Here is a 12,898-nt window from a genome sequence, read left to right as displayed (position 1 = left end):
GGCAAGTTATGATGAACCTATATAAAATACTCTGGGCACGACGTTTTAGGATGGATTTAGTAAAGGCTTTAGACGGGGCAGAAAATATTTATGATAATTTTTCCAGGGATGAGGGATTTCAATTATGTCAACAGATTGGAGAAGTTGAGGTTGTTCTCCTTAGAAAAAAGATTGAGAGGAAATTTTTTGTTCAAAGCTATGAGGATCTAGACATAGTAAATTCAGAAGAACTGTTCCCACTGGTATAGGGGCCAAGAACCAGAGGACACCGATATAATGTAAGCTGCAAAAGAACCATTGGCAACATGCGGAAAAACTTTTTTTCTTTAAACATGGCAAATGGTTATGATCTGGAATGCACTGCCTGTGTCTGTGTAGTTGAAGTGGATTCAATTACGGCTTTCAAAAGGGAATTGATAAAGCAAGCGAAGATAAAAAGAAATTGCAGGGCTACGAGGAAAGGATGGGTGCATGTGACTAGGTTGCTCTTGTAGACAGCCAGCATGGATTCCTTCTGTGCTGCAGAATTATGATTCTATCATTTCAGTCTCATTATTTTTTCTATTACTTCTTAAAAAATTTACATTAAATCTATTAAGTTTGTGCTTTACCCTCACCCTCTACTTTGAAGACGGATACATAGTAAGCAGTTAGCAAGTCTGCCATTTCATCATTTTCATTTACAACATCAAGTGCGTCTGGCTTTAAGGGACCTTAAAGGGCCCTTAAATACCCACTTTCTCTCACTATACTTGTAAAATCCTTTAGTGTTCCCTCTAGTTTTTCCCTCTAATTCCTTGTTCTTGTTATTCTTTATTTTAATCACTCCTCACTGGCAGCTGTGCCTTCAGCTGTCAAGGCCCTAAGCTCTAGAATTCCTTCCCTAAACTTCTTTTTCGTCCTTAAAATGAACCTCCAAACCAAACTTTTGGTCAATTTCTCTAATGTCTCCTTTCATAGCTCAGTGTCCAATTTTATTTGATAAGGCTGCTGTGTAGCACCTTTAAACATTTTCCTACATTAAACATACTATATAAAAACTTATATTTACATCTCCCCCACTCTGCAGGTTCCCTACTGTTCTTTACATTTGTATGAGTAACATGCTTTCCAACCCTCAGATTCTTACCATAGGTTTTTCAAACTCTGTTTCTGAAGAGGTTGGTGACAAAGGGCTGACTGGACTCAATGATGGTGAACTCTCCACACTGGAAATGTAGTCTGGATCAGGAACATAAAGAATCTGTGAGACAGAGAAAGATAGAGAGATTCAACAACTTTTTCCAAGCCTCACTGCCTAGAGAACGCCATCATTAAAATTTAGGTTAATTAAGTGCTCACTATAATGCCTTATTTACAATCAATAAATGTAAATAGTCAAAACAACTGACTTTTCTTTTCCAGTTAATCATTTTAAAATAATGCTGCTGTGCAACTACAAGTGGTAGGCTCCCTGATGGCACAATGGGAGAAGTTTTGTGGCAGGAATTGAAGTGTGGCTGTGCAGAATCAGCCAATCACAACTGGTGAGAATACACAACTGAACTTGGTGGAGGGGAGAAAGGAGAACAAAGAACCAGAATTTCTCATCCTCATCAGCATCCAAGGTGTAAGTGTAACTTGTGGCCTTTGCAAAAGCGCTAGCATAAGATCAGATCTGACTTTGACACCCTCAATCAATAATCAGCTAACACTATTGAGGCTCACAGGGAAATAACGTAAATTTGAGGTTATATCTGTCAGGAAAGATTGAAGAGCCCCAGCCTCTTCACTCTAGAAAAGAGAAGACTGAGGGCTGACCTGAAGGAGGTCTTTAAGATCACGAAATGGTTTTATAGGGTAAATGTGGAGAGGATATTTCCACTTGTGGGGCACACCAAAACTAGGAATCATAAATTTTAGACAGTCACAACTACATCCATTCGGGAATTCAGGAAAAATTTCTTCACGGCGAGTTTGTTTAGAATGTAAAACTCACTGGCACAAGTAGTTGAGGCAAATAGCATAGTTGCATTTATGGGGAATCTATCGAAACATTTCACCCTCAACCCTACTCATTGCTTGTGGGATCGTGGTGCTGTATTTGCTTACATTGGTAAATAACTTAAGCAGAATTGTATGAATGCAATTTTATATTTAATTTAATCAGATTCAACGACAGGTGTAATTATATCACACAGCTTACATATTACATATTAGTAAGCAGGTCAATTTTCGTACATGATAGTTAAAAGGAATAAAGCCTAATACCTGGCCTGGAACAACAGCTCTGGCAAACAATTTATTCAGCTGTACTAGCTCATTAGGTGCAGTGTCAAACTTGAGTGCAATGCTGTTCAAAGTGTCCCTTGATTCAACCTGTCAGAGAAACCAATTTGTTAAAGTCAAAATTCAGTAGTTGTTAAATTTTGAAGTAAAAGCAGACAGTTAGCAGAATGTTTTTTCAGTTTACTATTTTAACCCCTTTTCTACTCACCCCCACGACAGAAACATACCTCTTGATTTTTTGTATCAAAATACAAATTGAAAGTGAAGAAATTATTTTATAACTTTTGGAAGCAAAGCATTTGATGGGAGATCACAGAAATAACTGCTTTGTTTAACAACCAGTAAGAGCTTACTGAAGGGCACAGGGTGAAGAATTACATTAACTTATATACACATAGCACCTTTCATGTATAGAAGCATCACAAGGAACTTCACAGGAGCATTAAGAAACAAAGTATGACACCTGGTCACATGACATGACAGGTTTACAAGCCCAAAGGTTTGGTTAAAGAGGTAGGTTTTAAGGAGTGTCTTAAAGGAAGAAAGTGAGGTAGCGAGTTGGAGAGGTGTAGAGAAGGAATTCTAGAGCTTAGGGCCAAGTCAGCTGATGACACAGCCACCAATAGTGGAGTGATTAAAATTGGGGATGCTCAAGGGGCCAGAATTGGATAATCACAGGTATTTTGAAGGGTTGTGGGCTGAAGGAGAACATAGAGATGGGACGGGCAAGACCATTGAGAGATTTAAAAACAAGGATGAAAATTTTAAAATCAAGGCACTGCTTGACGGGGAGCCAACATAGGTCAGCCAGCAGGGGAACGGGACTTGCTGCGAGTTAAGACATAGGCAGCAGAGTTTTGGATGACCTTGTGTTTATTGAGAGTAGAATGGGGGAGACCAGCTGAGAGTTTATTAGAATAGTTGGGTTCAGAGATAAAAAAGGCATGAATCAGGAGATTCATCTGTAGCAGATGAGCTGAGACAGGTGCAAAGTCAGGCATCATTAAGGCCATGGAAATAGGCGGTCTTAATGATGGCACAAATATGAGGTTGGAAGCTCATCTTGAGATCAAATGTCGCACCAAGGTTGCGAATGGACTGGGTTAATCTTAGACTGTTGCTAGAGAGAGGAATCCAGTCAGTAGCTAAGGGACAGTGTTTGTAGTGGGGACCGAAAACGATGGTTTCAGTCTTTCTAATATTAAATTGGAGGAAGTTTCTGCTGATCTCGTATTGGGTGTCAGATAAGCACAGTCCGATGATTTAGCAACAGTGGAGCAGTTGAGAAAAATGATGGTGAGGTGGAGCTGGGTGTCATAGCATCCATGTGAAAACACTGTTTTTTGGATGATGTTGTCGAAAAGTAGCACAGGTAGGTAAGAAATAGGAGGGAATCACCACTTTCAGAACTGAGTAACACAGGTGTTCTATGAGATTTTTTTCGAAAAGAAATAAACATATTCAGTTCATAGGCTTTTTATATCCAGCCCATTTCTTTTCCAGTAAAAGATCAGTCATAAACATCTGCCCAAATATTCAGAATATGTCTCCACAATTGTAAGTGTTAAAAATTGTACAAAACTGCAGTACAAGTAACATAACATGATGTGCAAGTTAGTTTGATCTTTATACAGGGCCAATGGACCAGCTGGCAGCTACAGCAGGGCTGTTTTGTACCTCACTCTCAAACATTTTGATTCTTGTTCAGCAAATGGTAAAAATGCATCCACGCTACCGATTGTACATTACAGATTCCAACATGCCCATTTACAGGCATTCTAATTGCTGCCATTAACTAGGGAGTACCTGAAACCAAATGATTATTAGAACTAAGAGGTGAAACCACACAGTTTTCTTGTTACTAGAAGGCTTATTGGGAAGTGAAAACATTTCACTAAACCCAGAGATGTAAATGCAAATGAAAGGAGATTATGCAAACTCAAGCATTAACAGAAAAGTATTGACTGACATACTATTCAACATATGGACTTCAGTGGAAAACATTTAGTACTGCTCAAAGAGCAGGACTGAAACAGTAAACCCTTTGCTGCATCAGTAGAGCCAATTAAATAAAAAATCAGTGCGCTGTACAGCCCCATTCACATTTCATACGCACTACATCCCAACAGAATTACATAATCAAAGATATCCAGGGAACAGCAACAGTACTGCATAGATGCTGGTTTGGTGTCCTGACCCTTGGGTAGGACAGATGCACCAGTAATGGCTGGCACAGTAGTATACAGTAGGAAACCCTAGGAGTCCTCAACATTGACTCTAGATCCAATGAAGTCACATGACATTAGGTCAAACATGGGCAAGAAAACCTCCTGCTGATTACCACCAATGGTTCAATGGAGGAGTGCAGGAGAGAATGCCAGGACTAGCATCAGGCATATTCAAAAATGAGGTGCGAATACAATGAAGCTAGATGCTACATGCTAAACAGAAGAAACAGCATGCTATAGACAAAGCCAAGTAATCACAAAATCAACAGGTCAGGTTAAAGGTCTGCAGATCTGTCACATCCAGTTGCAAATGGTGGTGAAAGATTAAACAACCAGCAAGAGGAAGCAGCTCATATGGAAGGAGCCCACATGCAAAAAAATAAGGCTGAAGTATATGCCACTAACTTCAGCCAGAAGCACTGAGTGGATAATCCATCTTGGCCTGAGGTCCCCAGCGAAGATGCCAGTTTTCTGCCAACTTGATTCACTCCACATATCAGGACTGTCTGCACTAGATACAGCAAAGGCTAAGGGCCCCAACTGGTCTGGTACTGAAGACTTGTGCTTCAAGCTGTTCCATTACAGCTACAATACTGGTATCTGCCTGATAAAATGGGAGATTATCTAGCTGTCCACAAAAAGCAGAAGAAATCCAATCCAGTCAGTCACCAGCAAAGTGATGAAAATTGTCATCGACAGTGTAATCAAGCTGCACTTACTCACCAATAACCTGCTCCATTTGGGTTTCACCAGGGCTGCTTGGTTCCAGAACACATGCAGCCTTTGTCCAAAAATGGACAAAAGAGCTGAATTCAAGGTTGGTGAGAGTGACTGCCCTTGATGTCAAGTTATTTAACTGAGTGTGGTGTCACACTCACACAATATGAACTTCTGAACTATAAATATGAACTTATCAAGTATAAACCTGAAGTAGACACTTTCCTGTAATACAACATGTTGAAAGGTCTTGCCAATACATGGAACTGTAAGAACACAGAGCTAATTTTCATGATTGCACAAGTCTTGGTGAAGTCATTAAAATGCAAACAACCTTTCTTCTCATAATGACTGCATTTCTCCAACTAATTAAAAGGGCTGAGTTCACAGCACTGTTGCAGCCTCTGCAACTCCAAACTTGAACTCCAGAAAAAATGGGTGTGAAAAGCTCTTTTAAAAACCTGTCACTTGCCTGTTCCTGACAATTAAAGTACTCTTAAACACGCTACCTTCAGTCAGTGGATAGGTGAAGGAAGGGGAGCCAGGTCTATCATCGCTCCTCTGACCTTAACAAATTGGGGGCTTGTTTGGGATCTTGAACATTAGGTTAAGTGAGTGAATCAGAAATGGGAGGTACATCGATTGCTGAAATTATTAAATAATTCAACAGGCTCTCTCATATTTTTACTGCGATAAGCATTTAAGACATGGCTGCATTCGACACCAAAGAATGTAGAACAGGGAGCGTTATCTTGGGGTGCATTAAATTCATTGCGGGTAGGCAAATTATTTTTAGGCAATGATCAGCCATGGTCTAATTGAATGGTGGAACAGGCTCAAGAAACTAGTTCTCAAGTGCTGTCTGTCCTATGAAATATATGAACTGAGTGGGTGCAAGACAATGGACATGTACAGATTCCCCAGCCTGATATTCCTTATATTTATGGACATACCAATTCAATAATAAAGAATAATATATTTTAGAGGCTCCAACTAACCCTGAATTTCTATATTTACACCAAATTTATCCAGTTGTTCAACATTCCAAGGCGATTTAGTTTTGTCCTTTACTGTACTTAATTATAATAGAATATACTGCATCCTATTGGGTCACATATTCCTTCTTCACTCAAAATCCATTCACTTGCACACAGTTACAATCGGGCATAAGGGCTCCAAAACACATAACTGGGGAACTATTGACTATATTACAAGAGGGCTCCTTCAACAGGGCTTCAACAAATTCAACAATTTTTTCCCTAAAAAATGTTTTATTTATAAAATTTGTAAAAGTTGTTATGGATAGGGTCTTGAAACCATTGCAGTCTGTAATCAATGTGGTTTTGGAAAGGAAGATGTTTGTGTTTGTTGGAATAGGAATCAGGCTGGGAGACTTTTTAGACACAACAGTCTCTAGGTTTAAAAAGGCATGAGTCTACTGCCTTTTCTGATGTCTTACAGCAGATGCTCTTCTTGGGATATAAAGGACTTGGTACCAGAAGCTAGTTTTGATCACAATGGCAAGATTCCTTCCATTGTCCACATAACGGGTTGGAACAGACTGATTGATACACAACGGGGGAATGACTGGTAACCCATCAACATACCAGCTACAATTAGCTCACTGGGAAGCCTTATTTGATATTCTATCCTCACGGCTCATTGCTCGTTAGATCTCTTCCATTGAGTTGGTAAGGATGGTTCCTTTTCACCTGAGAAGCCCATTTGCATTCGGCAGCTTTCCACAGGCATTTTCAGACATGAGTTAACCCTTTGTGCAAAAATTGCAAAAATCACCTGACTGTTGGCATCATCTTCATGGTCTTGTTAGTGTCCATTTTCAAATAAAAGACAGTTCCAGAAAATTATATACTGAGTTTCCTTTAATTCATTCATAGGAGGCCAACTTTCATTGCCCATCCATAATTGTTCTGGAGAAGGTGGGTGGTGAGCTGCCTTCTTGAACTGCTGCAGTCCATCTGGTATAGGTACATCCACAGTGCTGTTAGGGACGGAGTTCCAGGATTTTGACCCAGCGACAGTGAAGGAATGGCGACATATTTCCAAGTCAGGATGGTGTGTGGCTTGGAGAGGAACTTCCAGTTGGTGGCACTCCCATGCATCTGCTACCCTTGTCCTTCAAATGGTAATGGTCGTAGGTTTGGAAGGTACTGTCTAAGAGGCTTTGGTGAGTTCCTGCAGATGTTACACACTGCCACTGTGCGTCAGTGGTGGAAGGAGTGAATGTTTGTGGATGGGGTGCTAATCAAGCAAGCTATTTTGTCCTAGATGATGTCAAGCTTCTTGCCTGTTGCTGGAGCTGCACTCATCCAGGCAAGTGGAGAGTATTCACTCCTGACTTGTGCCTTGCAGATGGTGAACAGGCTTTGTTGGGGGGTGGTGTCAGGAGGTGAGTTACTCCTGTAAGTCCACATTTAAAGTTATGAATAGGACATGCCTTCACTGGGCATGACAAAATACATTCTGTAATATTCAATTCAAAATATTTTGTAAAGTGCAATTAAGTTCAACTTTTCTTCATAGAGCATGTTCCACTCTGAGGTGCTTCAATACAATTTCAATATTTTTGATAGGCACAATATTTATTTCGCAATATTTATTTCATGTCAGGCATACAGCTGAGGGGTTCTACAAAGTTTCCAGCCCTTCGATGTACCCTGGTTGAAAAGGCCTTGATCTTTTCCCATTGTGCCTCTGCATGACTGCCCCAAGCTTTAGTGCATCCCTCAGCATGTAGTCCTGGGCCTTGGCATGTGCCAGTCTACAACATTTGATCGAGGACAACTCTTTGCACTGGAAGACCAGCAAGTTTCGGCAGACCAAAGAGCGTATTTCATTAATTTGATGGTCTTCCGATCGCAGTTGATGTTCATCTTGATGTGAGTCCTTGGGAACAGCCCTTTTAACACAGGGTCTTGTGACATGGGGTTGCTCGGGATTAACCTTGACAAAAACCACTGTACCTCTCTCCAGACCTTCTTTGAAAAGGTACTTTCCAGAAGGAGCTGGACAACGGTCTCTTCCCCACCACAGCCACCTCGAGGGCAACATGCAGATGGATGAGACTCCGGGCATGTATGAAATATCTGATGTGGAGGGCCTCTCTCATCATCAACCAAGCTATGTCTTCGTGCTTCTTTCAAACTTCTGGTGATGAAGCCTTCTGCCAAATGGCTGACAGTCTGCTCAGGAATCCTTCCAACAGGATTCACCATCTTCTTTTCCTGCAGGGCCTCGAGGACGATATGTACAGACCATTGCCCGATGGACTTTTGGTCAAAGGTGTTTTGCTGCATAAAGGAGGAATAGGTGGTATGGCACGTCCAACTGCTTGGAAGGTTTCATGGCAATAAGGCCACACCCATCCTTTGCAACACTGGGTAGAACCTTAGAACACAGTGACACTTGGTTTTTGTGTACCAAGGGTCCATGCGCAGCTTGATGCAGCCACACACAAAGATAGCCATTAGGATGGGGACAATGTTGGGTATGTTTTTCTCCCTTTACCTAGAGGTTGTACATCATGTCCCTGCAAACATGGTCCATTTTTGACCTCCAGATAAAACGGAAGGTGACTCAGGTGATTGCCACAGCACAGGCGTGAGGAATAGGCCAGAACTGCTCCAGGTACAGCAACACCTAGAGTGCCTCACACCTGATGACCTGGTTCCTATGGTGGAAAGCAATGCTTCCACGTGCCCAGTTTCTGTTTTACCATAGCTACTCGCTCCTTCCAGTTTTTAGCACAAGAGCTGGCCCCTCCAAACACATGCCCAGAACTTTCAGGTAGTCTGACCTGATGTTCAAGGGAACAAAGGATCAGCTGGCTCAGTTCCCAAAGAAGATGGCCACATTCTTGCCATCATTTACCTTGGCTCCTGTGACCTGTTTGCACTTGTTGCAGAAGCTCATCAGTCTACACACCGACAGCAGATCCAGGCAGAAAACGGTGACATTGTTCAAGTACAGGGTGGATTTGACCGAAGTGCCTCCACAGCCTGGGACCATCATCCCTCTTATGCCCACATCCTTCCTGACGGACTCAGGAAAAGGTTCAATACAGTTCAACACAGCACAAGACAGGACAGGGAAGGGAGAACAGGCCTGGTTCCAGATTTGATGGGAAAGCTTTCGGATTCCTACCTATTGATTGAAACTGCTCCCTGATGAATGTGTAGAGTGGCTCGATCCAATTGTGGATTCCCGCTCTAAATCCCATTTTGGAGAGGGCACCCATCATGTAGGTGTGCGATATCCTGTTAAAGGCCTTCTCCTAGTCCAAGCTGATGAGGCAGGTATCCACCTCCCCTGTCCTGTACGTAGGTAATTGAATCTCAGGGCAGATCTTCTAGGCGGGTACAATGCAGGTCTGGTCAGGGTGGCTCACCAACTCCATAAGAACATAAGAAATAGGAACAGGAGTAGGCCATTCAGCCCCTTGAGCCTGCTCCACCATTCATTAAGATCATGGCTGATCATCTTGTGTTTCAATTTGCACATTCCCATCTAACCCCGGTAATCTTTGGTTCCCTTGCTGAACAAGGATCTATCTACCTCTGCCTTAAAAATATTCAGTGACCCCCCACCTCCACCACTTTCTGAGGCAGAGAATTCCAAAGTCGTACAGTCCTCCAAGAGAAAAAAATTTCTCTCATCTGTCATAAAATGACCACCACTAATTTTAAAATAGTGCCCCCCCAAGTTCTGGACTCACCCATCAGAGGAAACATCTTTACAATGTCTACCTTGTCAAGGCCGTTCAGGATATTGTACACTTCACTTTCCTAAACTCCAGTAGAAACAAGCCCAGTCTGTCCAACCTTTCCTCATAAGACAATCCACTCATTCTAGGTATCAATCTAGTAAACCTCCTTTGAACCACCTCCAATGCATTTACATCCTCCCTTAAATAAGGAGACCAAAACTACACATAGGATTCAAGGCACGGTCTCACCAATGCCCTGTATAACTGAAGCCATCCTTATTTTATGTCCAATCCCTCTCGTAATAAAGGATAACATTCCATTAGCCTTCTTAATTACTTGCTGTACCTGCATACTAACTTTTTGTGACTCATGTACCAGAACACTAGATCCCTCTGCACCTCAGAATTATGCAGCCATTCACCATTTAAGTAATACTCTGCTTTTTTGTCCTTCCTGCCAAAGTGAATAACTTCACATTTTCCCACATTAAACTCCATTTGCCAGATCTTTGCCCACTCTCTCAACCCACCGAGATCCATCTGCAACTTCATGTCCTCTTCACAACATACTTTCCTACCTATCTTTGTGACATCTGCAAATTGTGCTACGATGTCTTCACTCCCCTCATCTAAGTCATTGATATAAATCGTAAAAAGTAAAGGCTCCAATACAGACCCCTGTGGGACTCCATTCATCACATCCTGCTAATTAGAAAAAGGCCCATTTATGCATACTCTCTGCTTTCTGCCAGCCAGCCAATCTCTATCCATGCTAATATGTTACCCACTACACCATGCGCTTTTATTTTCCGTAATAATCTTTGATGTAGCACCCTATCAAATGCCTTCTGAAAATACAAGTACGGTATGTCTACAGGCTCCCCTTTATCCACTGCACATGTTACTCCTTCAAAAAACTACAATAAATTGGTTAAATATAATTTTCCTTTCACAAAACCATGCTGACTCTTCCCAATTGCCTTGAGTTCTTCTAAGTTCCCAGCCTTAATGGTCAATTCCAATAACTCCCTCACTACGAACATCAAGCTAACTGGCCTATAGTTTCCTGTTTTCTGCCTCCCTCCTTTCTTGAATGGAGGGGTTATATTTGCTACTTTCCAGTCAGATGGAACCTTTCCAGAATCCAGCGAATTTTGTAAAATTAACACCAATGTATCGACTACCTCATTAGCCACCTCTTTTAAAACCCTAAGATGTATACCATCGGGACCCGGAGACTTGCCAGCCCACAGCTCCATTAATTTGCTCAGTATCTTTTCCCCAGTGATTTCAATTTCAGCAAGTTCCTTTCTCCCATTCATCTCCTGATTTTCAGCTATTACTGGAATGTTTTTTGTATCCTCTATATCGAACAGAGAAGCAAAATATTTGTTCATTTCTTCCACCATTTCCTTATTATCTATTAACTCCCCACCGTCACTATCCAGAAGACCAACACTCACTTTACTTACTCTTTTCCTTTTTAGATACCTGTCAAAACTCTTGCTATCCGTTTTTACATTTCTAGCTAGCTTCCTCTCATGCTCTAATTTCTTTCTCCCGATTAACCTTTTAGCCATTCTCTGCCGTTCTTTACATTCTGTCCAATCATTTGTCTTGCCACTCATCTTTGCAAAGTTGTATGCTTTCCTTAACTTCTTCAGTTAACCACAGATGGTGGGTCCTCCCCTTAGAACTTTTCTTTATAGTAGGAATGTATTTATTCAGAATACTCCAAAATATCCTCTTAAATATCTGCCACTGCTTCTCTATTGATCTATCCCCTAGCCTAGTATCCCAGTTCACTTCAGCTAATTCAACTTCCATGCCCACATAGTTGCCCTTATTTAAGTTTAAAATACTAGTCTTAGATGCGTTCTTCTCCCTTTCAAACTGGATGTAAAATTCAATCATATTGTGGTTGCTGTACCGAGTGGTCCCTTTACTCTGAGGTTATTAATAAATCCTGTCACGTTACACAACACCAAGTCTAATATAACCTGCACTCTGGTTGGTTCCTGAACATGCTGCTCTAAGAAAATATCTCAAAAGCATTCCAAGAACTCCTCATCCAGACTACTGCTGCCGATCTGATTTTTCCAGGTATTATGTAGATTAAAATCACCCATGATTATTGCCGTCCCTTTATCACAAGCACACAATATTTTCTTTTGAATACTTTGTCCTACATTGTGGCTGTTAGAGGGCCTGTAGACCACTCTCACTAATGGCTTCTTTCCTCTACTATTCCTCACCTCCACCCAAACCGATTCTACATCCTGAAATCCTGAACCAAGGTCATCTTTAACTATTGAATCAATGCCCTTTTTGATTAACAGTGCTACCCCTCCACATTTACCTAGCTTCTTATTCTTCTTGAATATCATGTACCCATCAATATTAAGGGCCCAATCATTGTCATCCTGCAGCCAAGTCTCTGTAATTGCTATCAGATCATAATTATTCACTTCACTATGGGCCATCAATTCATTTACTTTATGAATGCTACGTGCATTCAGATAGGGAGCCAGTGGTTTTGTCTTTTTGTCACCTTTGTAACATCTAGTCTTGACTGTTGATGCATTCTTCAGTTTTTTTTCCTCCCTGTCCCTTCCTGCCATTCTCTGACCCTCATTTCTCATGTTACTATTTTGCTCTCCTGCCTTGACTCTACACCTTGAATTGCTACCTCTACCCAAGCTTGATCCCTCACCCCTCTTATTTAGTTTTAAAGGCCTCTCTACTTCCCTAGTTACACGATTTGCGAGGACACTCGTCCCAGCACTGTTCAGGTGTAAACCGTCCAATCGATACAGCCCCACTGTCCCCAGTACTAATGCCAGTGTCCCACAAGCCGGAACCCACTTCTCCCACACCAGTTTTTGAGCCATGCATTCATCTCTCTCATCTTATTTGCCCTATGCCAATTTGCACGTGGCTCAGATAATAATCCAGAGAT

The 12,898-nt window shown here is 41.5% G+C and overlaps 1 protein-coding gene across 2 annotated transcripts in view; it reads right to left on the bottom strand.

Moving 5' to 3' along the window:
* oxr1a (oxidation resistance 1a) overlaps positions 1 to 12,898 on the bottom strand; it is a 761,068-nt gene that overhangs the window by 313,214 nt on the left and 434,956 nt on the right. For both annotated transcript variants that reach the window (XM_078540076.1, XM_078540077.1), the window contains 2 exons: positions 2,251 to 2,358; positions 1,130 to 1,243 (listed from right to left, as the gene is read on the bottom strand). In XM_078540076.1, the coding sequence (XP_078396202.1) occupies positions 1,130 to 1,243; positions 2,251 to 2,358 (222 nt within the window). The remainder of the gene's footprint in view (positions 1 to 1,129; positions 1,244 to 2,250; positions 2,359 to 12,898) is intronic.

This window comes from Cetorhinus maximus, chromosome 4 (assembly GCF_964194155.1).
Source record: "Cetorhinus maximus chromosome 4, sCetMax3.hap1.1, whole genome shotgun sequence".
Taxonomy (NCBI): Eukaryota; Metazoa; Chordata; class Chondrichthyes; order Lamniformes; family Cetorhinidae; genus Cetorhinus; species Cetorhinus maximus.
This window is presented reverse-complemented; position numbering and strand designations above follow the sequence as displayed.